Source organism: Leucopleurus acutus, assembly GCF_964270905.1.
Source record: "Leucopleurus acutus genome assembly, chromosome: 1".
Taxonomy (NCBI): Eukaryota; Metazoa; Chordata; class Mammalia; order Artiodactyla; family Delphinidae; genus Leucopleurus; species Leucopleurus acutus.
Genome location: NC_139142.1, coordinates 171,915,045 through 171,942,908, shown reverse-complemented (window position 1 = coordinate 171,942,908; position 27,864 = coordinate 171,915,045). Strand labels below are relative to the sequence as shown.

The window sequence follows — 27,864 nt, the reverse complement described above, 5'->3', positions numbered from 1 at the left end:
TTTTATTACTAAACACCATCTATTCTGCCTTGTGTTTTGATTTTCAAGTTCAAATTCAGTTGGAAGCAGAAGGTGTATAAATCTCAAGCAAGGGAACTGAATCAACTTGGGATTGTGACACCTCGAAAGAAAAGTTCCACGGCACTTGGGATTTGCACAATACGTTTTTAAAATAAGGAGCTACATCTGGGGACTTCCCTGGCGGTCCAGTGGCTAAGACTCTGTGCTTCCACTGCAGGGGGCATGGGTCCGATCCCTGGTTGGGGAACTAAGATCCTACATGCCCTGTGGCCAAAAAAAAAAAAAAAAATTTTTTTTTTTTTTTTAAAAGAAGATACATCTGAATTGAAGTCAGTGGTGGGTGGGGCTGGGACAGGCCTTTGGAGCATCACCTCCCGAATTTTCTCCAGGGCCAGGCTCACGATGTAGGAGATGACGATCCACTCCTGGAGGCAGGGCCAGCGCTCCATCCGCACCAGGATGACGTAGTTGAACAGCAGTAGGTAACCCAGGTAAGATATCTGAAAGGCAGAAACTGTGAGCAGTTCTGGGGAGGTCACGTGTGCCTGAAAAAAGCTTCGAAACCCTATTTACAAGTGGACACATCTTCTAAAACAAATTTTCATTTCCAGATGCACTGAATCCTTTAGAGGAAAACTTCCACTCACATCACCAGTGCAGGCAGAGGACTTTGAGGCAGATGGGGAGGCATTTTGTACTTTAGTGCAATATGGGCACTGACAGTCCATTCTCTAAATGAAGATGCATTTGTTGCTACTATCATCCTCAAGGGGAAATTATAAAGTTGCACGAAATTATGATGAGTCGGGAAACTTTTAGTAGTTGACTGGTGTGCCCTCCACATTCCTGGAAATTGGAAAATGTTACTGACTCTTCCCTGCCTTGCAAATTTCCTTCTTGAACCTTTCCACTGCTGGCGGATGTGGGAGGTTCGAAGGGAGGAGGCTGACAATGAGGTGTCTTCCCAGGTACACACATCTGTCTTGAGGCCCCTCGGTCAGCCCTGATATGTCTGTGATGTGCTGTGCCCACAGCAGGGTGCCTATCCTTGTGGCATGTAGAGTTGGGAGGGATATGGGAGTGAGCTATGAGGTGGAGGGAGGGTGGTCTGAAGATGACCGAGGTTGATTCACTCTGAAGCTGTACGCACCATGGGTACAGGCCCCTTCTGAAGTCTTGGGTAGGTGGGGGGAGGGTGTATACTAGCAACAATATTTGTGATTCGCAGCCTTTTTTTTTTTTTTTAAAAGATGCCTCCCTCCTGATTGTTTAAGTTTTACGAGGATACAGGTAGCATCCCATGTATCCACTATCTAGTCTTTGCAGGAGGATTGGAGCAAGAGGTCTCAAAGTGGGGCTGCACTGGGAACCCCTGGAAAGCTATAAAATGTGCGACCCCCTCCCCACATCCAGAGGCAGCATTTAGAGGCCCTGGGGAGACGCCCAAGGCTCATCAGCCCCCTGGCCCCGCCCTCTACATACGCATCTGTGGAGGCCAGGTATCTTCCTGGTCCTCAGCTGGTTCTGACCAGAACAAGTGGGCAGCTGTGGCTTTGGTGGTATCGCCAGATGTGGCTGCCAAAAGGCTGGGTGTCCAGGCTATAGCTGGCCTGGGTCCCCATGCAGCCCGCTGGGTGCCACGCCCCAGAGCTCTGCCTCTGCCTTCTGCCCTCCTCATCCATCACCCTGTCCATGGCTTTGGACCTGGCCCCTCACATCCCATCACCTGCTCGCACCCAGTCACTAATGGGACTGCAGTGCCAGGATGTGCCAGGCGTGTGCTGCTGCTTGGCATTTGGGACTTCATGAATATTGTCCCTCCCCCGGACCGCAGTGGTTGCAGGAAGCACAGCATGCCTGCCACCCCTGCTGGGACGGCCTGCACCTGAGCCAGTTTCCTCCAAAGGCTTCCAAGCTGCTCCAGTCTCCTCGCCCCACTTTTCCTGCCCATCCACGTGCATAAGGCTGGACCACTCTTGTTCTGGGTGCACCACTCTGCTGGAGCCGTCCAGACAGAGGCCACTGATGGGGCTGGAGGAGAGTGTGTGGTCACGAGGTCAGTGTGGCCTGCACTTGAGAGCAGAGATGCCTTGATTTGCTCCTCTATTCCAGGACTTCATGCTCTGGGTTCAACCCTACTCTTTGAGTAACCCCGTCAGTCTCCTGAAAAATGACATCTGCGAGCTTGCTCTCTAAATTCTAGTCATCTTTGTTCATTGTTGGAATAAAACTCTACTTCCCTAAGTTTGTATTACTAAAGACAGTTGAAAAATCCTTCATCTTGAGCAAATAGAATATGACTATTTTGCTTTATGAAATGTTGTATTTGGGGCTAGGATGGCCACATTCCTATGTATAAATATATGACAAGATATCTATCTAGATCCAATTTTAGCTGAAGATTCTGAGTTAGTCCCACTTCTGTTTTCATAATTAATTTTAATCCATTGATTTTTTTAAAAAAATACTTTTTTTAAGCCCTTGACAATTTTCTTGATTCTGACATGTCTAAAACATGCTAAATGGTGAAGGCTAAGGGCGGGGAACTTACCGTGTAAAACCAGAACTTGACAATAGGAGCGTTGTAGAATTCACAGATCTTGGTCCCGATGGGAACACTTCTTTGCTTTTTTTGTTCATTCTCCTCGTCCCCCTTTCTCGAGCCAGTGTCTGCATTCGCATCCTGGAAACAGAGCAGAGCACGTGGCAAGCAGGCTGCCAGATGGGAAATGCCTTGGACTCCAGCACCATATTTAAGAGACAGGTGCCTCAAAAATCAAGGATATAAAAGACGCAGACATAGAGAATGGACTTGAGGACACGGAGAGGGGGAAGGGTAAGCTGAGATGAAGTGAGAGAGTGGCATGGACATATATACACTACCAAACGTAAAATAGATAGCTAGTGGGAAGCAGCTGCATAGCACAGGGAGATCAGCTCGGTGCTTTGTGACCACCTATAGGGGTGGGATGGGGGGGTGGGAGGGACACGCAAGAGGGAGGAGATATGGGGATATATGTATATGTATAGCTGATTCACTTTGTTATACAGCAGAAACTAACACACCATTGTAAAGCAATTATACTCCAATAAAGATGTTAAAAAAAAATCAAGGATTATAAAAATGTCCCCAATTCTTGCAGTTTCTAAATTCACGGCGAGAGAAATCACAACTATTTTGAAAATGAGAGTTGATGGATACTTTTAGAATCAAGGGTATCACTGACCATATTCTCCTCCTCTTTTTCTTTGCCGTCTTCATTTTCCTTGGATGTTTGATATGAGAAGTCATCACAGGTGCGAAATTCCAAAAACAAGATGGTCGGGGGGAGAAGAATCCCCATGATAACCTAGGTATGATGAGAAAAGTGGATTTTTAAGCTATGGTAATTCTTAAAAATTTTCCCAGTATAGGCAAAAAATTTTTAATTATGATCTTCAGCATTAGTCAGTAATCTAGCAGCCCTGGAACAGGTCTATCTCTGCTCTGACGGTCTGTGGTTTATTCTGTTTGCTATGTTGATAGAATTGCAGACACTGAGAAATTTAAGATCATCCACCAGATTTTTCTAGATGAACAGCAAGCAGTATGGTGTGGAATCCTGACTTAAAAAGCGAAGATCTTGCAATAGTGTTTCAAAGCAGGCAATTTTTTAAAGTAAAATATAGTAAGTAAAAATAAATAAATAAATAAAAGGATACCTCTGGTGAAGTAGACCAAAAATATTTTATATAGGAATAACTTAGATGTAAATGTGAATATATGGACCAAGAGTTGGAAGACAAATGTGACTCATGAATGTAGGACTTACTTGGGCTCTGCCTAGACAGCAAAAGGATGGCCTAGCTCATAGATGGAAACCCTTGACATTTTTGTCAGTGCCATGCAGTGTGTCTCCAATACGGAACTCTGTCCCCAATGTTCAATGCTAATTTTTTAAAGTTTCCCCTCAGCAATCCATTATTAAGAATAACACAAAAGGGGGACTTCCCTGGCGGTCCAGTGGTTAAGACTTCGCCTTCCAATGCCGGGGGTGTGGGTTTGAACCCTGGTCGGGGAGCTAAGATCCCACATGCCTCACGGCCAAGAAACCAAAACATAAAAGAGAAGCAATATTGTAACAAATTCAATAAAGACTTTAAAAATGATCCACATCAAAAAAAAATCTCAAAAAAAAAGAGTAACACAAAAGGGTTATTTCTACCATATACTAAAAATTATATTATAAAGCACCAATAATTAAAACAAAGTGGTACAGGTGCACGAAGAGACCAAACAATAGAGCAGAATGGAAGGTCCAGAAAAAGATTCAACTACACATAGGCAATTAATTTGTGATACAAACACCACCTCCAATGGGAGGAGTAGAGATGACTATTTAATAAACTGTATTGAGAAACTGGGTGATCATCTAGAAAATAATTAGGTTGGATTCATATCTCACACATACACCAGAATAAATTGCATCTAGCTCAAATATTTTGTGAAAGAAAAAAAAGGGAGGGGGCACAGACAGAAGATAAAACAACTAACAATCACCACATGAAATTTCTTTCATAAATGGAGAGTAGGAGAAGGCCTTTCTAATTAGGCTCCCAAATCAAGAAGCAATCAAAATAAAGATCAATATCTTTGATACTGAAAAACAATCACAAACTTCTGCACAATGAAAACATGCCTTAACCAAAGTAAAAAATAACTTCTGGGAAAACATATTTGCAGCTCATGTGACAGGCAAAGGGCTAATCTTTCTAATTAGAAAGGATCTTCTAGAAGTCAAGAAGAAAAATTCTAACAACCCAGCAGAAAAATGGGCAAAGGCAGTGAACTTAGGGACATTTGTACTGAGAGGAAAATGGGCTTGTCCTCACTCATAATAAGAGACATTCAAAGAAACTACACAGAGATCTCATTTTTTACCATTAGATTGGAATGTTTGCTCACACACTGTATTGGTGGAATTGTGGGAAAACAAGACATTCCCTACACTATATGTGGACACCTCCACAGAGGGACAGCTATCAAGATTGCAAGTGCATATCCCCACGGGGCCACCAATTCCGCTTCTGGACATTTATACAGCAGATAAGTGAGATACAGTATGTGTCCAAGAGCACTCATGGTGGCAGTGAGTGTAGCACCCCCAGGCAGGAGTGACCTCCATGGCCTCACTGGGGACTGGTCATAAACTGTGGCCATCGACCATGAAGGAGAACTGGGGAAGCGGGTAAGAATGAAGGAATATTCTGTGTCCCAGAGGAAGTGAAAAAGGAAGGTACAAAACAATAACGATGCCAACCCTGTGAAAAGGAAAAAAAAAAAAGAATATTTACTTCATCATGAAAAAAAGAATATTTATTCATAGTAGCTTTATATATGGAAATATACATAAGAAACAAATATCAGTGGTTGCCAGTGGGTAGAACAAGCCATATGGGGGACAGGAGTTGGGAAGGAGACTTGTCACTTATACTTTAAAATAGTTTTAATTTTTTAATATGTGCATGTCCTTATGACCTATTCAAAGAATTAAATTAAAAAAAGAACAAACCATCCCTGCTTTAAAATAATTATATATTTATGTTGTGAATTAAAAATGCTTGGAAGAAAAAAAAAATGCTTGGAAGGGGGCTTCCCTGGTGGCGCAGTGGTTGAGAGTCCACCTGCTGATGTAGGGGACACGGGTTCATGTCCTGGTCCGGGAAGATCCCACATGCCGCGGAGCGGCTGGGCCCGTGAGCCATGGCCGCTGAGCCTGCGCGTCTGGAGCCTGTGCTCCGCAACGGGAGAGGCCACAACAGTGAGAGGCCCGCGTACCGCAAAAAAAAAAATGCTTGGGAGGAAGTCTGATGTTTACAAATATTTATACCTTTGGGTAGACATTATATCTAAAAGTAGCATTAGGTAAAGAAGGAAATGATAGAAAAATACCCACTGGATTTCAAAGACTTAGTACAAAAAAAAGCCTATAGACTATCTCATTAGTGATTTTTTTCCTTTCAAAAACATGTTGAAATGATAATATTTTGTATATACTGGTTTAAATAAATATATTATTAAAATTAATTTCAACTGCTTCCTTTTTACTTTTTACAATGTACTTAAAAAACATTTTGTAACTATTAAAAATTTTACTTTCTTAACTAGAAAATTTAAAGTGACATATGTGGCTTGCATTTTATTTCTGTTGGACAGCACTGCTATAGACTCTATAGTTTCATCTTGCTCTTTAAAATTCTGGCACGTTTAAAAATTGCTTTTTAAAATATATGTTTCCTGGTTGTTTATGGGTTGAAGAGATAGAACATTTGGACCTGTAGACTTCATCACGGAGTGGATTTGAGGATGCTCCTCTGCCCTTGTTTTCTCCTGCCACTTGGCAGCTGGATGCAGAGGCTGGACCAGACCCAGGCTGTTTTGTAAATTTTATTGAAGTAGGGTTGATTTACAATGTCGTGTTTAATGTCTGCTGCACAGCAAAGTGACTCATATATATATATTCTTTTTCATATTCTTTTCCATTATGGTTTATCACAGGATATTGAATATAATTCCCTGTGCTATACAGTAGGGTCTTGTTGTTTATCCATCCTATATATACTAGTTTGCATCTGCTAATCCCAAACTCCCAATCCTTCCCTCCCCCACCCCTCCTTCCCCCTTGGCAACCACAAATCTGTCCTTTATGTCTGTGAGTCTGTTTCTGCTCTGTAGATATGTTCAGTATGAAGGTTACTAAAAACAGAGTTGCCATATGATGTAGCAATCCCACTCCTGGGCATATATCCAGACAAAACAATAATTCAAAAAGATACATGCATCCCAATGTTCATAGAAGCACTATTTACAATAGCCAAGACATGAAAACAACCTAAATGTCCAACGACAGATGACTAGATGAAGAAGACGTGGTACATATATACAATGGACTACTACTCAGCCATAAAAAAGAATGAAATAGTGCCATTTGCAGCAACCTGGATGGACCTAGAGATCATCATACTAAGCAAAGTAAGTCAGACAGAGAAAGACAAATACAATATATCACTTACACGTGGAATCTAAAATACGACACAAATGAACATATCTATGAAACAAAAACAGACCCAGGTTTGAGCCCTATGGCAAGACTGTAGATGGCATGTTCTTTCATTAAAAAGTATACCGTTTATCTTGGGCTTCCCTGGTGGCGCAGTGGTTGAGAGTCCGCCTGCCAATGCAGGGGACGTGGGTTTGTGCCCCGGTCCAGGAAGATCCCACATGCCGCGGAGCGGCTGGGCCCGTGAGCCAAGGCCGCTGAGCCTGCGCATCCCGAGCCTGTGCTCCGCAACGGGAGAGCCACAACAGTGAGAGGCCCGTGTACCACCAAAAAAAAAAAAAAAAAAAAAAACAAAGTATACCGTTTCTCTTTTGGTGATGTTAGCAGCAGTTGATGTCAATTCATCAACTCACTGGGGTTGAAAATTGGTGCTGTTCTAATGCTGTCATTTGGTTTCCATTTCTTGGCTGGAATAATTTTACAAAGAGATGTTTCCCTCATCTACTCAGTGGTTACCCAGTGGTTCAGTTCATATAGAAAATGCAGGATAAATGCTTGATTCTTTCCCCTTTATGTACCTGTTTTCAAGATAGTGAATTGATTTCCTATCAGCTACTGAAGGTAACTAATTTTTCTTTTAACTATTTCGTATTCCCACCAGCAGTGTAGAAGAGTTATAGTTCTTCCACATGCTTGCCAACACTTGGTATGGTCAGTCTTTTAATTTTAGCTTTTCTAGTGGGTGTGTAGTGCTATCTCATTGTGGGTTATTTTTATTATAAAGTATTCAATTTAGTTAAACTAAAAAAATAAAAACCAGTTCACCCATTTCTCCCACTCCATCCTCACCCCTGCTTCTGTCAACAACCAATCTGTTCTCTGTGTCTATGAACTTGCTTTTTGGTTTTTTTAGTTTTCACATGTAAAAGAGATCATAATGTATTTGTCTTTCTCTGTCTGACTTATTTCACTTAGCACAATGCCCTCGAGGTCCATCCACCTCGCAAATGGCAAGATTTCATTCTTTTTTATGGCTGAATAATATTCCATTTTATATATGTATATATATAAAAAAGTATAAAATATACACTGTGTATATATAATAATATTCCATTGTGTGTATATATATCATTACATACATATATATGTACATATATATCACAATTTTTTATCCATTCATCCATCAATGCACACTTAAGTTGTTTCCATGTCTTGGCCATTGTAAATAATGCTGCAATGAACCTAGGGTGCAGATATCTTTTCAAGTTAGTGTTGTTTTCTTTGGATAAATACTCAGTTGTGGAATTGTTGGGTCATATGGTAGTTCTATTTTTAATTTTTTGAGGAACCTTCATACTGTTTTCCATAGTGGCTGAACACCCACCAACATTCCCACCAACAATGCACCAGCGTTTCCTTTTCTCCACATCCTTGCCAAAACTTCTTATTTCTTGCCTTTTTGATGATGGCCATTCTGACAGGTGTGAGGTGATATCTCATTGTGGTTTTGATTTGTATTTCCCTGATGATTTGTGATGTTGAGTATATTTTCATGTGCTTGTTGGCCACCTGTATGTCTTCTTTGGAAAAACGTCTATTCAGATCTTCTGCCCATTATTTAATTGGATTGTTGGTTTGTTTTTTTTTTTGCTTTTAAATTGTATGAGTTCTTTATATATCTTGGATATTAGCCCCTTATCAGACATACAATTGCAACTATTTTCTCTCATTCAGTACGCTGCCTTTTCACTTTGTTGATGATTTCGTTGGCTGTGCAGAAGCTTTTTAGTCTGATGTAGTCCCACTTGTTTATTTTTGCTTTTCTTGCCTTTGCTTTTGGTGTCAGATTAAAAAAAATCATCACCGTGTCAAGGGCTTATGTTTTCTTCAAGGAGTTTTATGGTTTTAGGTCTTATGTTCAAGTATTTAATCCATTTTGTGTTAATTTGGAGGTATGGTATAAAATAGTGGTTCAGTTTCATTGCACGTGGCTGTCCCATTTTCCCAACATGATTTATTGAAGAGACTATCCTTTCCCTATTGTATATTCTTGGCTTCTTTGTCATAAATTTATTGACCATATATGCATGGGTTTATTTCTGGGCTCTCTATTCTGTTCCATTGATCTATGTTCCTGTTTCCATTGTTTTAATTACAATAGCTTTGTAATAAGGTTTGAAATCAGGAAGCATGAAGCCTCCAGCTTTGTTCTTCTTTCTCAAAACTGCTTTGGCTATTGGGAAACTTTTTGGATCCACCTAAAGTTTAGGATTGCTTGTTCTATTTCTGTGAAAAATGCTATTGGAATTTTAATAGGGATTGCATTAAATCTGTATATTGCTTTGGGTAGCATGGACTTTTTAACAATATTAATTCTTCTAATCCTTGAGCATGGAATATCTTTCCATTTATTTGTGTCTTCTTCAATTACTTTCATGAATATCTCATAGTTTTCAATATACAGGTTTTCACCTTCTTGGTTAAATTTATTCCTAGGTGTTTTATTCTTTTTGATACAACTGTATATGGAATGACTGTTTTCTTAATTTTTCTTCCTGATAGTTCTTTATTAGTGTATATGTTTACTTAAAAATATTGTTATGAACTCATGGATTTAAAGATATTTGCTATTCATTACTATTAGTAATAGTATTGAAGGTCAAACTGTCCTGTTCTTTGGCCAGTGGAAGCCTCTTCATGTTTGCTCCTGGGTCCCCCTGATCTGACTCTAGGGGTCCTTGATAGCTTCTTTAACAACTGGTGTGTCAACTATTCTGGGCTCATCTTGTACATATCCTGCTACAGACCTGGAATCAACCATATCTCCAAGAAGTTCTGGCTTCAGTGAATGGGAAATGATATTTCAAGGCCACAGTCTGGGCACTAGGACTGTTCATGCTTTTGGGTAGGTCTTTGTTCCTAGGCTTTTCGTTGGCCAGAGCTGGAATGAATTCATATTGATGCTTCCAATTAAGTACTATAGGCTTTTTTGCTTATCCTCTTCCAGATTACATCTGTGTTTCCTTTTCTTCCACACCAAGTCCTAGTTCTCAAGGACAGAGGGGGGTGACAGAATTAAAATATCTCACTGTTAATCAGTTGCTTTAACTTAATAGTTTCAGAATAATGATGTTAATACTACCACTATCAATTATGATTACTGAAAAGTTACACTTTTTTTTGTACAGGTGCTCCCCATTCTCCTCTCATTTTAATTTTTTTATTTGATTTTATTTTTTTAAAAGATGTAATTTTATTTATTTTTGGCTGTGTTGGGTCTTCGTTGCTGCGCATGGGCTTTCTCTAGTTGCAGCGAGCAGGGGCTGCTCTTTGTTGAGACGTGTGGGCTTCTCCTTGCTGTGGCTTATCTTGTTGCAGAGCACAGGCTCTAGGCACGCAGGCTCAGTAGTTGTGGTGCACGGGCTTAGTTGCTCCATGGCATGTGGGATCTTCCCAGACCAGGGCTCGAACCCATGTCCGCTGCATTGGCAGGTGGATTCTTATCCACTGCGCCACCAGGGAAGTCCCTCCTCTCATTTTTAAATGGTTCTATTATATCTATATTATCAGAACATATAGCTGTTATATACTATTTTCTCTCCCACTTAACTGTCACTTAGTTTTAACACTACAAGTAAATATGTATCTGATGCTATCAGCCCTGTTGCTGATGCCTCTCTGGTTATTTTGGTTGTTGGAGATTCTTTCTCTAACAGATTCTTCAGAAAGTGCTCATAGGAACAATATTTCCCTGAGTTCTTGCCTGTTGGCAACATGTCATGTGCACCCTTTATATTTGACCATCACTTTTGCTAGATATAAAATCTTTGCCTCAATTTTCTTTCTGGGAGTATTTTTATATGATACACACCATTTTTTTTCCTGACATAAATGGTTGCTATTGAAAGTCTGATGATAATTGAATTTTTTTCCCTTAGAAGTCACTTGATTTTTTTTTTTCCTAGAAGCTCAAAGAATTCTTTTTTTCATTAAAATCCAATAACTTTATTAAAGTGTGTCTTGATGTTGGTTATTCTGGGTTGATGTACTCAGGTTCTCAGTGTGTTTTTTTAAATATATAGTTTCATATCATTTGTCTTCAAGAGAAATTTTTGAATTCTAGTTTGAGACACTTGCTTCTATTTCTAGTTTTAGCTGTTATGGATACTTTCATATTTTTAGCAACATAGGCAATATCTTATGTTGCTATTTCTTTGTTAATTTAAGTACTATCTTAGTCATCTAAATATCTATAGACATCCTATTATTTTAGATGAGACTTTATCTTAATTTATCTCCTTCCCCTCTGCTCCCGTTTTTAACAACCACATCGGTATTTTCAGTTCCTATGAAGTTACCTTTGTAACTTTACACAATAAACTGGAATCTTCACCTCTTGTTTCAACAACTCTTGACAGTTCTGATTCCCCACTTTACAACATGGGGATATTATGCTGTTTACCCCTCTCTCTTCCCCTTCCCACCAGCCAAATTTTCTTAGCTGTACCTTTACTTTCGTAGTTTCATACTTGATAACCTTTGTATTATATTTAGGATTTATATTTAGGTCTTCAATACTCTGTCTATTGGATTATTCTAAAAAACTGAAGATCAATAAAAAGCATTTACATTTTTATTACCGTATAAAATACTGTCTATTGTACAGTCACATGGCGTGCTGTGATTGCAATTTTAATGTAGAATTCTGGTGCTACTAGAGAAACCTGATCATGGTATCAAAGGTCAAATGGTCTTTTTTACCTTCTATCACTCAAAAATCGTACCAAATTTTCATTTAAATCATAACCAAGCCTTAACTTTTGTGTGCAGTTTTTTTTGTTTTCCCTGGTATTTGATTCTACTTCTATTTTCTCATTAATGATTATGAACTCTTTTTGTTTCCCTAACCCATACCCCTGATCCTTTACAGCATCTTAGTCACTGCATCTATTTGTTGGAATCATTTCTATTCTTCTGTGTACTTTCTTCTTGCATATCACTGACTCTTTGCACTCCTTTCATCCAACTGCTTTTTCATATGGGGATTTTTAAAAACTGGGGCTTGTTTCTTGCATTCCACATCACCTGTGTTCTTGCAATTTTGAACGCTTCTTTCAATGGAATGCCTGCTGAAGTACTTTTTCTGAAGGAGTAAGTAGAAAGTATATAACTTGAATCTTTGTCTATCTTAAATAGATATCCTATCCTCATGTCTAAAATAGCTGGACTGGGTAAAAAAAAAAAAAAAAAAAAAAAAAAATCCAGGTTCCAAATCCTCTCAGAACTATGAAGGCCTTGTTTCAGTGCCTTCTAGGTTTCAGTATTATTAACGGAAAGTCTGATGCCAACCTGATGTTCATCGCTTTGTAGGAAACCTGCTCTTTTTAAAAAAAAAAATCTTCAGGATCTTCTCATTATTCTTGATATTCTAAAAACTATTTATTAATATCCAAACTTATGTATAATATCAGCTTAGTGCATTGTGTATAATTGGGCAATTAGGCATGACATTTATATTTTTTTTTAAAGAAAGAAATGGAAATTTTTATTCAAGTCAAATTTGAGGATTATAACCCAGGAAAAGCATCTCAGAAAGCTTTGAGAACTGTTTCCAACATTTTTTTTTTTTTCCTTCGCAGTATGCGGGCCTCTCACTGTTGTGGCCTCTCCCGTTGCGGAGCACAGGCTCCGGACACGCAGGCTCAGCGGCCATGGCTCACGGGCCCAGCCGCTCCGCGGCATGTGGGATCTTCCCGGACCGGGGCACGAACCCATGTCCCCTGCATCGGCAGGCAGACTCTCAACCACTGCGCCACCAGGAAAGCCCCAGTTTCCAACATATTTTTAAGAAACGAAGTGCCTTCTGTATGTCAGAACCCTGATGCCCAGAATAACATATATGGTCTTTTCTTTATCCTCATAGCAATCCCATGAGCTCAGTATAATATTGCCATCACAGAGTAGGTTATCTGAAGGTTAGAATCTCTCCTTAAGATAACCTAGTCATTAACAGTAGTAAACAGCAGAGCTGGGATTTGGTCTCAGTACAATTTTCTATCCCCTAAATCCTTTTCAGATACTTTCATAGCTTCATATTCTCTCATAAACCCCATAGAATGAAAACATTGTCAATTAAAATGATATCAGACAGCAACCTAAGTGTCCATTGACAGATGAACGGATAGAGAAGATGTGGTGTATATACACAATGGAATATTATTCAGCCATAAAAAAGGAATGAAATAATGCCATTTACAGCAACATGGATGGATCTAGAGATTGTCATACTAAGTGAAGTAAGTCAGAGAGAGACAAATATCATATGATATCGCTTGTATGTGGAATCTAAAGAAAGGATACAAATGAACTTATTTACAAAACAGAAATAGACTTACAGACATAGAAAACAAACTTGTGGCCACCAAAGGGGAAGAGGGGGAGGGATAAATTAAGAGTTTGGGATTAACAGGCACAAACTACTATATATAAAATAGATAACCAACAAGGACCTCCTGTATAGCACAGGGAACTCTGCTCAATACCTTGTGATAACCTATAATGGAAGAGAATGTAAAAAAAAGAATATATATATATATATATATATATATATATATATATATAACTGAATCACTTTGCTGTACACCTGAAACTAACATAACCTTGTAAATCAACTATATTTCAGTAAAAGTTTTTAAAAAGTAAAACAAAACGATATCAGACAATTTCAGAGTTATAAGGGCATCTATAGAAATAGAGCTCAGGTGTCCACTATAGTGGCAGGTGGCTGGTCCAGGGATGCATGGCTAGTTAGGGTGGACTCCAAGCCTGTAAGCCACTCATGCTACAGGTCAGGCTCTGGCATTAGACCACGTGGATTCAGGAGCCAGACCCATGCCTTGCAGCTCAGATCCTATCCCTTAATCTTGAAGCTTCCGGTTCTCCTGTATGACAAGGATTGCCATGGCGTCTCCTTCCTGGGGTTGTTCAGAGTCATGGATGTATAAACCACAGCAAGTGCTTAGCTCAGCCAGGCAGGGAGTCAGAGCTCACGGGCGGCACTTGTCACTATACCGTGCTTACCGACCACGTCACCCATACCTTCAGGCCAGGGTTCTTCCTCATCCTCAGCCTTCCCATCCACATGTCAGTCAGCAGCATCTGGCTGCAGGTGTGGGCGATGAAGTCCCGATGTTTGGCTGCGACAGCCAGTTTGAGGCAGGTCGAGTTGCTCCAGTTTTTCAGCTCGTAGGTCAGCAGTTTCATGGCGATCTGCTCGTCATGCTTGTAGGACTGGTCCAAGAGCTCCACAGCAAGCTGGCCAAAGTCTCTGCAGAGACAGAAATGGGAGCAGGGTGGTCACATGCTCTTCATTCGAGAGCTGTGTCCGCGGGGATGTCGTGGAGCCACAGGACACAGAGTCTGTGACTCCCTGTCCTCTGGGAGCTCCGGGGGATGTCCCCAGAGGGGACGGCCAGGGGCCAGGGGCTGTGCTTAGCCATGTCAGGGGCTGACTGCTCTCGCTGTAGATGGAGCTTTAGGTGGAGCCCAAGTCTGCCCCTCAGGCCCCAGGGACAGAGCAAAGACAAAGCCCCTTCCCTCAGGCATTCACGGAACAGGGATGCAGATAGAAAAGATGGCAAATGAGAGTTTGAAAACAGCGCTTGTGGGACCGGAAGTCAGAACAGTGGCCATCCTTGGTGCAGGGGAGAGGTGGACATTGAAAAGGCCTCCAGGAGGGCTGGTGGCACAGGTAGGGTCCTGTTTCTTGAGGGTGCTGGTCAAAGTTGTGTGTTGGGTTTGTGAACAGTCACCAAGCTGCATGTTTTGCACACGTGCCTTCTCCTGTATGAGTGTAATACTTCAGTGACACATGGATTACAAGAGCGCGCTCAGTGCTGTGAAGGAGACAAGGTCTAGTTGCCATGGGGACCCAGAGCAGAGAGGACCAATTGCTGGAGGTGGGGGAGGGGGAGTGATGGGAACCAAGTGGCGGATGGAGAAGGGGACACAGGTGATTTGTGAACATAAGATGTATTCCCTTTCCACATGACCCTGATGCGAGGATTTAATGATAGTCATGAACACTTCTTGTTCCTTCAACTTTTTGTGTGGCATCGATGTGATTAAGGTACAGTCCTATAGGGATCACCTTTCTTTGCTTTTGTTTCTCCATTTTATAGAAGATTTGATGCCAGTTCTGAGTGGAAGGATGAAAAAGGGAGGCATTACTTGTGGGGGATGGAGACGCAGACTCTGCAGTATCTTCTGGCCTCAGGCCCCACGGGTTGCAGGGGGTCACCACGAGGGTCCTCTAGGAAGCAGAGGGACAGGGCTTGCCAACAGATGGAGGCAGGGGAACGCCTCCCTATTTGTAAGAGTCTTGAACACCTGATGTTTAGAAGTCAGCTAGTGATTTTAAAAATCCAGTCCGAAAGATAAGCAGGGTGCTTCACAAAACAAAGATATTACATGTTGGCAGAAGGGCCTGTGTACAATTCAAGTTCACATGTCTGTAAAGTTGCACGGGGACTTCCGGTTTCTGGTTCCACACGTAAGGGACTTGGAAGTTGCCACTCTGTCCTAATAAAAAGTACAAAAGCTCAACAAACTCAAAATCCACGACTTTTCTAGATTCATCAGAGAATTGAGGTCACAGGGCAAATTGCTGTCCACCAAACTGGAAAGACAGAAGGCAGATACTGAGAATCGCAACTTAATGGAGCACAAGCCCGGGGAACCAGTGCCAGGTTGGAAAACCTGAACTGTAATTGATGAATTTCTGGAGGCCCCGTGAGGACAAGTCTGCAAGTTAATAGCTCCGGGTGGCCCAGGCTTAGAGAAGTGTCCACATTTTTGTGAGTTTTACCTCCAGGAGCCCCACCAAGTTCTCACAGAGAAGATGGGGGAAGAATCCTCTCATGCTGCCATCTGGGAGAGGGGAAAGGGTCCATTCTGAACTATGCCCAGAGCACTCTATTCTTCATAACAAGGCCTGCCCTCGGGGGAAACTGGCTAACCAGAGCTTAACCTATTGGTGTTTTATCAGAGCCTCACTGAACTAGAGGGAGGGAAATATCCAACTCCAGCCCCCTGTAGCCGTCCTAAGGGGGGGAAATCCAGAGGTACTTGTGAAGGTCAAGTCCAAGGGCACAGGTTCACTAAGGTTGTTTCCTTATGAAAATTGGTCTCATTGTCTTTGCACTAAAATTGTGTTTCCCAGAAACAGAATCATGGACATAGAGAACAGACCGGTGGTTGCCAAGGGGGAGGGAAGTTGGGGTAAGCTTTCATATATAGAATGGATAAATAAGGTCCTACTGCATAGCACAGGGAACTATATTCAATATCCTGTGATAAACCATAATGGAAAAGAATATTAAAAAAATGTGTATATGTATATATGTATATGTATAACTGAGTCACTTTGCTGTACAGCAGACTTTACCACAACATTGTAAATCAACTATATTTCAACAAAAAACATATATTGATTAAAATTGGGTTTCCATAGTTTGCACCAGAAGGCAGTCAACAAAAACAATGAGAGTCCAGAAACACCTCAGAGAGACAGAAGGAAAAATGCTGACACAATGGACAAAGCACTTGATGAACAAGCTTTAAAGGTAATTGTACTTAAGTGAGAGATACATTTGCCACCCTTCCCAGCAAAGGGACAGTGCTCAGGACCATAGTGTCTCCTGGTCCTTAAATTCCCTCTGGACACTCACTTTGAGTTGTTGTCCAGGTCCTGGGAGATGTCGTCCACCAGCTCGCTCTCGGAGGACTCGTGGGCCATCGACTTGTAGAGCTTGCAGGCCACCAGGGCCTTCGCCATGCTCTCCTCCCCCCGCTGCCAGAGGAAGACCGCCATTTTTTGGCGCTTCATCAGCACGGCCCACACCATCAGCTCGTGGAAGGGGTACTGGAATCGACTCACGGCGGGGTCGTCCACATCTATGTCCAACTCCTCCTCCTTCTTCTTCTTCTTCTTTTTCTTCCCTTTGGCTGGAGGCTCATCATCCTGAGGGGAGAGAAGCACCTTTGCCATGGTTCTGCCATAAACGTGCAACAAAGGGTTTCAAGACAACTGGAAAAAGGGAAACCTCTCCCTCCAAGGGAATAAAGAGAATTCTAAGTACATCTGCGGTTTCCAACCAGTGTACTAATTCTTTTGAAAAGATGCACATGTTTATTATGAGAAGTAAACCATCGAAGACCAAATGAGCTGAAAAGGCATACTACTGTTTGAAGAGTTTATACGCCTGGGTTGGCAGGGTTTTTTTTCCCCAGAAGCCTCTAAAAATTGAAGAGATGCTGCAAAACTAAAACAAAGAAAACACTTCAATCCAAATCACCCCATGGGAGAGATAAAGCCTGTAGCTTATTTCCTCAGGGGAGTCTCCAAGTACCAACACTCGTTTGCCAGATACCGATGAACTGGAGATTAATAGGAAAAATGTAAAAGGGGATGGAGAAAAATGTCTTGTTTCCCTACTAATGGTTTAAGGAAGCAAGCGTTCCATTTTTTAAAATTATAATTTATTTATTTATTTCTTTTTGTCTGTGTTGGGTCTTTGTTGCTGCACGCTTTCTCTAGTTGCCGTGAGCGGGGTCTACTCTTTGTTGCGGTAAGCAGGCTTTTCATTGCGGTGGCTTCTCTTGCTGCGGAGCAGGGGCTCTAGGCCCGCAGGCTTCAGTAGTTGTGGTGCCCGGGCTTAGTTGTTCCACGGCATGTGGGATCTTCCTGGCCCAGGGCTCGAACACGTGTCCCCTGCGTTGGCAGGCAGATTCTTCTTATTTTTTTTAATATATAAAGTAATAGCTTTATTTTGAAATTTATTATGTTTCAGACATTTCTCTAGTCATTTTAGATTTATTTCAATAAACATTTTCCTATATTTTGTAAACCGCATTTTAAAATCAGAAATAATTTTGCAGATCTCCATATACAATGATACCAAACAGAAAACAAAAAAATCAAGTTTTATTAGCAATTCTAAGTAAGAGCTGGCACAGTTAACACAAGCATTAGAAGGTAAACATCTCTTGAATAAAGAAATAGGAAATATTTTAATGAAAAAAGTCAAGGATTGAAGGAAGGAGAAAATTTTTCAAACAGCAGCTGGCTCTTTCTTCACAATCTGAATCACTTGTGCAAATACATCATTAAATACGCACATGATATTTACAAGGTAGAGATAAGAGAAAAAAACCTTCTAAGTATCAGGGTCCTTCATCTGTTATCCCTCTTCCATCTTCTGGATCCATTACTTAACATTCCAACTAAAACTGTGATTCTAGTTAACTACAGTTGAAAGCTTATCAATTAAGTCATCAACAGTGTAAACCAGAAGTTGAATGACCGCTTTTTCCTTCATTCGGTGATCACTATTCTTTCGGAGGAAGACATCTACATCTGTGCTGACTACTCGGTCAGCAACCTGCATGGACGTATGCCATGATACAATGTCATCCTTCATGCCGTGGAGCAATCTTATAGGGCAGTTCACAGGAATAGGACTATGTAACAAGCAGTGGTGCTCTGCTTCTTTAATGACACTGTACTGAATGCGATAAACTCCTCCTTCACTGTATTTTGATGGCATGGACCACACACCTTTCATCTCTATTTCCTTTTTTGCCTCAACAGGAAGCTGATTAAACTGTGTCACTAGGCCATCCACAGCTGTCGCTATGCCAATAAGAGCAACAACCTTTTGTGGCCGTGCGATTGCAGCATGAAGCATAAGCCATCCACCGAGGCTAGATCCAGCTAGTATCTGTGGTCCTTCAGCTAAGTCATCAATTATAGAAAGAACATCTTTTCTCCATTTTCCCACTGTGCATTCTTCTAAGTTACCATCTGAATTTCCAACTCCTGAGTAATCAAAGCTTATACAGGCGTGACCTAGAGATTTGCAAAACTCCTCAATCGCCAATGCTTTTGTACCATTCATATTAATATAGCCAGGGATGAAGATAATTCCTGGACTTTTGCCTTTTAGCCTTTTATGAGCCAGGTTTGGAAGGTCTGGCCGACTAAGGAAAGAGATTGATGTCTTTTGTCTGCAAGCTGGCAGCCACCGTGGTGCCGCCTCGGCCTTCAGTGCAAGTAACGCACTGAGCCCACAGTGGAAGCCGAAGGAGACGGCCATCCAGCCCCACCGATGACAAGGTACCCCGGCAGGCGGATTCTTAACAACTGCGCCACCAGGGAGGTCCCACAAGTGCTCCATTTTGAATGAGCTTTGTCTTTTCATAGACGTGCTATAAATGGAGGGTCTCCCATGACTGGGAGAATTGGGGTTGAAACACGGTCAACATTTCCCATTTCCTAAAGGGATTGTGAGGGATGATTCTGAAAACGGAGAAGGACCCTAAAGGAATGTCTGTCATGACTGGGAGAATTGGGGTTGAAACACAGGAGTGTCATGGAAATATATGGGGCTCAGACTATTCCAGGCTAGGGCTTCAGTACCCAGTAGAATGACAGAAATGGGTATTTGCTCTTTTGCAAACAGTTTTCTTGTCAATGATCCACTTTTATTCTTATACTGACTCTGAGAGGTTGTGAATGTCTTCCATTCCATCAGATGAGGAAGTTGTGACCCAAAGTCTGAATAATTTGCCCACATACACACGGCTGGAGTGGCTGGGCAGGGTGGGGGTGAGGGGGAGACTGGCTCTCCAATTCCTATCACATGTTGTTCATGACTAACCCAAGTTTTATAACCTTATAATGAGTTGTCTGACATTTTAATTGAAACTATTGTATCTTGCCTTAGATTGAAATGTTTTTGTTCAGGGACTTTCCTGGTGGCACATTAGTTAAGAATCTGCCTGCCAATGCAGGGGACATGGGTTCGATCCCTGGGCCAGGAAGATCCCACATGCTGTGGAGCAACTAAGCCCGTGTGCCACAACTACTGAAGCCCATGCACCTAGAGCCCATGCTCCACAACAAGAGAAGCCACCGCAATGAGAAGCCTGCACACCGCAACGAAGAGTAGGCCCCGCTCACCTCAACTAGAGGAAGCCCGTGCCCAGCAACGAACACCCAATACAGCCAAAAATAAATTAATTAATTAATTTTAAAAGTGTTTTTGTTCAAATTTTCTAATTTGTCCCAGTAAAACTACAGTTTCGGTCATTTAGGAAGGTTGGTCTATATAGGTTAAAAATTGACATTATGGAAATTAAAAAATAAACATAGCTTTATTTTCAAGAATATATCCAGTCAAATAAAAATCCACTAAGGACTAATGAAAGGCTGTAAAACAGAAACCCTTTTAAGCCTATCTTTCAATAATACATTGTATTATTAAAATACTAGTTGTATGCAAATTCTGTTAAAGTAATTTTAAGATTGCTAGAGAAAGAATATAACCAACAAGGGATTAATTTCCCTAAAATGCAAGAACAGCCACAAAGCAACATGAAAAAGAAACAACCCAATAAAATAACAAAAGATATGAACTGGAAGTTAAAAAGAAACTGACCCATCCACAATCACAGTAAGAGCCTCTAAACACCCCTCACTTAGAAATCAACTTGAAAAAATTAGTACAGATAGAAGCAAATTGAATAATAACATTACCAAGTTTGATCTGACAAAGACGTATATGTTTTGTACCCAACAAGCCGGGAGTACACATTTGTTTCTAACACACATGAATCATTAACAAAATTCCACCTGGCATTATTCCCTAATTCTTTTGAGATTTTCTATATCAACAAATTCCAGATATCAGAAATCATGTAGTATACACTCAAAGAATAAAATTAAAAATCAACAAGAGTAGGATAACAACAATAACAAAATTCTGTATCTGGAAAATTTAAAATACACTTATAAATAACTTGTGGATTAATGAGGAAAGTATAAACTGTTTAGAAATGAATTGCAATGAAAGTTCTACTTACCCAAACCTGTGGGATACCATGAAAACAATGCTCAGAGAAAAAATTTATACTCTTTATGCATTTATTGGCATACAGGAAAGATTGAAAATAGGCAGGGACTTCTCTGGCAGTCCAGTGGTTAAGACTTCACGCTCCCACTTCATGGGGCACAGGTTCCATCCCTGGTTGGGAAACTAAGATCCCACATTCCACATGGCATGGCCAAAAAAAAAAAAAATGATGTGAACACTATAAATATGGAATAATTTGGAGTCCCTTGGGAAGGGCCTCTTTCTCATACACTCCCAAAAAATCTTCCCCCATCTATCCCAGTGCCTTGACAATCTGTCAGTATAGATTGATTCCTTTAAACTAATTAACTAAAATAAAAAATTTTTTAAAAAGAAAATGGGCAAACTTCACTTTCAAATTGAGTCAATAAAAATAATACAGTAATTCCATATAAGGTATATGGAAGGAATGAATACAAATAAAATATATTAATAAAATAGAAAACAGAAAAAAGAAAGTTGCTTAATAAAGCAAAAATACCAATCAAATCTGAAGGCAAGTATGGTTAAGAAAAAAGGGAGAAGATATAAATATAAAAAAATTGGAACAAGAAATGGCACACAACTAAAGATATTGAAAAAATTAGAATACTATGTAAAGGTTTATACCAAAGTACCTGCAAGTCTAGAAGTAAATTGTTTGCTAGGAAAATATAATTGACCAAAGCTGACTCTAGAAAATAGAAAAGCTCCATGAACTCATGTTATGAAAATTATTATAAAGGCAGTGAAAAATATGCCCCTAAAACACAGGACTGGGACCAGGCTATTTTACAGGAGAGTTCCACCAAACCTTCACCCAACAGATAAAGCCAACATGATGCAACCAACCTAAGAGAGCATGGACTTACGGAAAGCTGCATATCATAACCCTTCTAGTTACGCTGAAGGTCGGTGTCCACTGTGAACACAGAATCAAAACCTACCCTGTATCCATACAGAAATTGGGATGCTATTTGAATCATGAATTTGAGAAGAGTCTTTACAAAAGACAGTCTTAATATTCTGTGTTATGATATTTCTTTCACTCATTTATATATTTTCATGTCTAGTGCTTTTTTTAAAATTAATTAATTAATTTTTTTGGCTGCGTTGGGTCTTCATTGAGGTGCTCGGGCTTCTCATTGTGGTGGCCTCTCTTGTTCAAGAGCACGGGCTCTAGGTGCGCGGGCTTCAGTAGATGTGGCTTGTGGGCTCTAGAACACAGGCTCAGTAGCTGTGGCTTAGTTGCTCACCGCATGTGGGATCTTCCTGGACCAGGGCTCAAACCCATGTCCTCTGCATTGGCAGGAGGATTCTTAACCACTGCACACCAGCGAAGTCCTAGTGCTTTGTTCTTGAGTTTCCTTGTTAAGGTTATTTCTGGATACTTTTGTCCTATTACGAGGAAACTTTGTCAATGTGTCTGGGTTTTCTAGAAACCAAATTTTTTTGCCAATGATAATTTTCCCCCTTTTTAAAGTATCCTTCCTTTATTTATTTTTTCACGTGGTAAAATTCCCAGAACACTTTTAAAAACCAGTGGGGTTAATGATGCCAACAATAATGGATGTGCTTGACTTGTTCTTGATTTTGATAAAAATGAATGGGGTGGCTTTTACCTTTTAAAACATGTCTGTGATCTTTTTTTACATAATTTGACTAAATCATCCAAGTAAATTTTGGTGTGTGGTGTAGTGGATTTATTCATGGAAAACAAACTTGTGCAATTTTATGTGAAATACAAAACGAAGAGGGCTCCACACACTTAACCACAGTATCATAAAGCCATTGGAAACAAGTCCTACTTACTTCCATTCCCAGAAGTTTGAGAGCTTTAGGCTGCATAATGAAAGGGGAGAAAAAAATGAATGGAATCAGATAACTGATGTTATGATACCGGGGGTTGTACATCAGTAATATCTTTAGTACCAATAATAATAGATTAAAAAGTACTTGGTATCATTAACAATTAAGGACAAACCCAAGGAAAGGAAATGCTTTAATATGGAACCTCTGCTTCTGTCAGCCCAGGTCAGGTGAGGAGAGAGATGTGCAGACATGGGACCCGCATCCCAGGTAGAACCAGAGAAGTTCACTCACAGAGGAGACACAGAGCTATGGAGCTCTGAGTGCGGGCGAGGCGAGGGCTTCATGGAAGATCTGACACGTGAATTGGGCTTGCGGCACACGTGGGGTTTTGATAGGGGAAGATGCCGCAGACACAGTAGTAGAGTTTGATTCTGGCAGTGGTACATGGTTGCCCACAACAGGGTGGGGATGGCTAGGGAGAGGCTTAGATGCTGTGATCATGAGCTTGACAGTGCTTCGTCAGGCGCTGGGGATCCTCGGGAATTTTTGAGCAGGGAGTGCACTGTTGGGTCCCTCGTTTTGGAGAACTGGGGCGGGTCCAGCGGCAGGATGGATGGGAGAGGGCAGAGACAAGGGAGCCTGGGAAGAAGGCTATTGCGAACAAAGGATGGGGCAGGGGCAAGTGCTGGGCTGTGCGGCCCCACGAGCTGAGGGAGGAAGGTGCGTGGTGAAGCCTGGGTGTCTGGAGGCATACTGAGACCTCCCACCGAGAGCCACTGCGGGAGGACAGGCAGGTGTGCTGGGGGATGGGGTGATGAGTTCGGCTTTGAAGCGGCTGAGTTATTAGAAAGGCTAGCAAGGAACCACATGTGATTCCGGGAACCACAGAACACCACGTGTTCGCTGAGTCCTACCCTCTTGGGTCCAAACAGGTTGTTGTAAAGGGTCCGGAAGCCCTTCCTTGTGTAGTTGCAGCGGTAGGCGCCCCCCATGAGGTACTCCAGCACGAGCCCAATGTCTATGAGGCTGATGTGGTAATCGGGTGGAAGGTTGCCCTGTAAGAAAAGAAGCTGTGTCTCAGGCCCTGCGAGAAGGGACCCACAGTGTGGATTTCGGCAACACCTCTGCATCATGGTCATTCCTGCCTACGACGTGAAAGTTAGTGGTACCAACGGGGCATTAAACAATCTTCAGTCTGTTTCCATAGGATTGTGGGAGATAAGGGGGTAAACCATGTTCCAGAAAATGGGTTAGACTTCCCAATGAGAAGAATTAGAAGCCCATGAGGCTGGAGGGGAGAGGCCTGGGCTTGTCTGTGAGCTCGGACAGAATGGCCTGTAATGTGCATTTGAACATAAGGGAAAGAAAAGAATATATATATAAAGAATGTATATATGTATAATTGAATCACTTTGCTGTACAGCAGGAATTAACCCAACATTATAAACTATGCTTCCATGAAAAAGAATATTAAAAATGTAGATAAATGTATAACTGAATCATGCTGTACAGCAGAAATTAACACAACATTGTAAATCAACTATGCTTTGATAAAAAAATATTGATTAAGGAAAAAATACATAAAGGAAAGATGGTGTAGCTGGTGCAAAGAGCAGATTCATTTTGTTGAGAAGGTGCTTTGACAGCTGCTTGCAGGGGAGAATCCAGTTTCGGGGGGCTGGCGTCCAGATTTTTTGCAGAAGGAGGGAATGAGCAGCGTGGCAGGCAGGAGGACTCTGTGGAAGACAGTGGGTGGACAGAATATCCCTGGGGTCGGGAACTTTCTAGGGAAAGCTCCACATGGTGCCCTGTGACTTTCTGGGGGACCCCTCAGATTTCAGTAAGAACACAAACACTGCAAACTATCTGATGTGCCCGGGAGTCGGTGAAGGGGCAGAGTCCTGCAGCAGAACGGAAGAGGCTGTGTTGAGATAAAGGTAGCGTGTGGGTGGAGGGGAGGAGGGCAGAGGGGCATCAATGCATCTGTAAGTCGGTCATTCACGCCAGAGGGCAGTTGGCTTATCCAGGAGGGAGAGCTGACTGGTCCATTATAAGGATGTTTTGCTATGTGCTGTTTCCTGCTTGGTTAATTTCCTACGGCTGAAATGATGGTAGAAACCTGGGGTCCGTCCCATGGAGGCTACACCTTCCAAATGTCCTCCCTGTACATGAGGACTGAATCCTTCACTCAGCCATTGCAAGTCTGTTCAGCCCCTACCGTGATCCTTAACCAAGTCGGGGATTCCATATGAGGGGATAAGGAGATACAGCCCTGCCTTGGGGAGCTTGCTGTTTTGGGGAAAAAGGGCCAAGCCACCCGCAGTCCCGATGCAGCAGTATGTTCAGGCCCCCGCTCTGCTAGGGTGGGCAGGTGGGAGGGTGAGAAAGGGCTTCCTGTGGAGGTAGGAGTGGGCAGAACAGGGGCTGTAGGGGTCGAGTGGGGAGAGCACTGCAGATGTGAGACGGGCACGGCCCTGGGACAGAACACGTGTGGTGGGTATGTGTTAGGCCCAGTGGGTGCAAGTTTCTTAGCAGCAGCTTGAATTTCATGAGACGTGGAGGTTTTAAGTGGGGGCGGCCTGTGTCTGGGGAGGGTGGGAGAAGGATGATGGAAGCCACTTAGGAGAGATGTGGTTGGGTCTACACTTGAGTAGCTGTGGCTTTTGAATGTTAGTGCTTCTGAATCTAAGAAATCTGTGAAAGTGGGAAACAAGTGCACTCGCTGGTCTCTCTTGGTTCCCAGATCCACTGATTCTGCTCTGATCCAATGAGTGTGCATAGTAAAAGCCAAATTCTCACATTAGCAGAATTAGATATTTGTATGAGGTCTGACCAGCCTATCTGGGACTCTGGCTGAAGGCCTTCTTCTCTCCTTTGCGTTACTTCCTTCTGCTCAGAACATGAGTACACGTCCTGCACTCTGCATGCCAGGGACTGCATTCTGGCCGAATGAATTGCTCTGCGTTAACCTGGTCTGACCCTCCAGCCTGTGGTGACAGGACCCAAGAAACACCAGGACAGAACAGGGAGTGGACGGGATCCTACAAGAAGGCAGACTCTAAGGCATTAGCAGCACTGGGGATGGGGGAAAGCATCTATCACTTACTAAAGAGGAAACAGAAAGAACCAAGAACTGCTGCACAGGACACACAGAATGACATGAGGCCCATCCTGCTGGGACTTCTGGAAAGAGGCACCGTGAAGGGGTGAGGGGCAGATCTGAAACACGCAGAGTGTGGGGGTTCTGGGCAGCAGTGAGGAGCCCACCCCTTGGCTGGCGCTCCTGCCTTGGTGAGGGGGCCAACCCACCGTCAAACAGTCATTCAGCGCGAGCCCATTGTGTGTGGGATGAACATTTCATTTAAAGAAGATGACATTTTTTAAAAGTAAACTCTTTTCATGGAGAGAGGAATTCACGACTTCTTATGCCTCCAATAAGATGACAACACATTTGGAAATTTTAAAAATTGCTTTAAAAAACGTCTCATTAAGACACAGACAGACCTGCTAGAGAATGGACTTGAGGACACGGGGAGGGGGGAGGGTAAGCTGTGACAAAGTGAGAGAGTGGCATGGACATATATAAACTACCAAATGTAAAATAGATAGCTAGTGGGAAGCAGCCGCATAGCACAGGGAGATCAGCTCGGTGCTTTGTGACCGCCTGGAGGGGTGGGATAGGGAGGGTGGGAGGGAGGGAGACACAAGAGGGAAGAGATGTGGGAACATATGTATATGTATAACTGATTCACTTTGTTATAAAGCAGAAACTAACACATCATTGTAAAGCAATTATACTCCAATAAAGATGTTAAAAAAAAATCTCTCATTAAAAGACGTCAACAGGTAAAGGACTATGAAAGAGCAGACTGACCTTTTTTACATCCCTCACCAGCAAATGAAGTGTGTTCGGTGGACCCAGTCTCTGAAAGAGAAACATTCAGCCGTATTAAATATGTTTTTCTGTTCAACTTTTGGAGTAAAATCCAACTCTACTTTATAGAATTAATGAAGTCCTGTGTCTTTTACAAGACAGGACTAGGACTGGTCATGGGTAAGAAGTATCCCACATGTTCAAAAATATGTTAAATACCTTTTATTGAATTATTTTAAAGAGCATCTTAGGACGTACTATATTTTCTTAACAGTTCATCAAGCTTCCGCAAGCAACCACCCAGGACCACTTGTGCTACTTAAAATTTTAGAATGGGGAAGCAAATGTACATTCTCAAAATTCACATGGTAATAATAAAAGCCAAGAGGATTTCATCCAAACACTTTCATTCTAATATCAGGAGCTCCTTGCTGTGCAAACTCAGTTTTCCATTTTTCACCGAAGCCTCTTAAAACGTGGGAGTCCCCAAGAACAAATGACTGCTCACCCCGGGATCTTTTCACTCTGCTAATGACTCCGGGGACTGGACTCTTTCTTTGTATAAACTTGTCCTCATGCACCACCCCTGAGTTAATGCTACAGACGGGGGTGCTGGCTAGCATGGTGGCGGTGGGTGAAGATGGGACCATCCGCCGAGCCCGCATGTCAGGTGAGAGCAGTCATCCTTAAATGATGGACCTCCCGCCTGAAGCCGTGTTCTGATGGGGATGCTCCTCCAAGTGCATTCTTGCATCCCCAGGGCTAGCTCCCCTCCGCCCTCCCTCCTCCTGGACCACTCACGGTGTTATAAAGCTCTTCCAGCCTCGGGATGGTGAGAAAATGCTGCATGTTGACTCCATTTTCAATCAGAAGCTTCACAAAGTCTACTCGGTCTAAGACCAGCGCGTCCAACATGGCCTGCTCCAGAGCGTTCACCTGTGCGAGCCCAGGAGAGGGGCGTGAGTGCCTCAGGAGGGACAGGGACACTGGGCAGGGGACCCTGGAAGCTCTCGGAAAGCCTCTTCAGGCCCCCAGACCCAGAGCATCCTGAACAAGGCTCTCTTTACCTTTTGTCCTGAGTAAACATGCCCCATTGCCCCCTCCTTCCTTCTCAGTTTGTCCCTAGGTGTCCTATCAAAGCATCACAGATGGATACATTTAACAC

At 42.2% G+C, this 27,864-nt stretch overlaps 2 protein-coding genes across 2 annotated transcripts in view; both read right to left on the bottom strand.

Moving 5' to 3' along the window:
• The window catches only part of TRPM1 (transient receptor potential cation channel subfamily M member 1), a gene marked incomplete at both ends in the record, with an annotated part of 81,828 nt that overhangs the window by 25,169 nt on the left and 28,795 nt on the right, over window positions 1–27,864 (bottom strand). The window contains 9 exons of the mRNA XM_082838656.1: window positions 393–521; window positions 2,573–2,704; window positions 3,249–3,371; window positions 14,160–14,388; window positions 16,790–17,082; window positions 22,826–22,855; window positions 23,740–23,880; window positions 26,700–26,750; window positions 27,501–27,635. Of these exons, the coding sequence (XP_082694782.1) occupies window positions 393–521; window positions 2,573–2,704; window positions 3,249–3,371; window positions 14,160–14,388; window positions 16,790–17,082; window positions 22,826–22,855; window positions 23,740–23,880; window positions 26,700–26,750; window positions 27,501–27,635 (1,263 nt within the window). The remainder of the gene's footprint in view (window positions 1–392; window positions 522–2,572; window positions 2,705–3,248; window positions 3,372–14,159; window positions 14,389–16,789; window positions 17,083–22,825; window positions 22,856–23,739; window positions 23,881–26,699; window positions 26,751–27,500; window positions 27,636–27,864) is intronic.
• LOC309961428 (palmitoyl-protein thioesterase ABHD10, mitochondrial-like) lies at window positions 18,359–19,321 on the bottom strand (the record flags this gene model as incomplete). Its single annotated transcript, XM_082838672.1, has 1 exon — window positions 18,359–19,321. The coding sequence occupies one exon, from the start codon at window positions 19,319–19,321 to the stop codon at window positions 18,359–18,361; it is 963 nt and encodes a 320-aa protein (XP_082694798.1).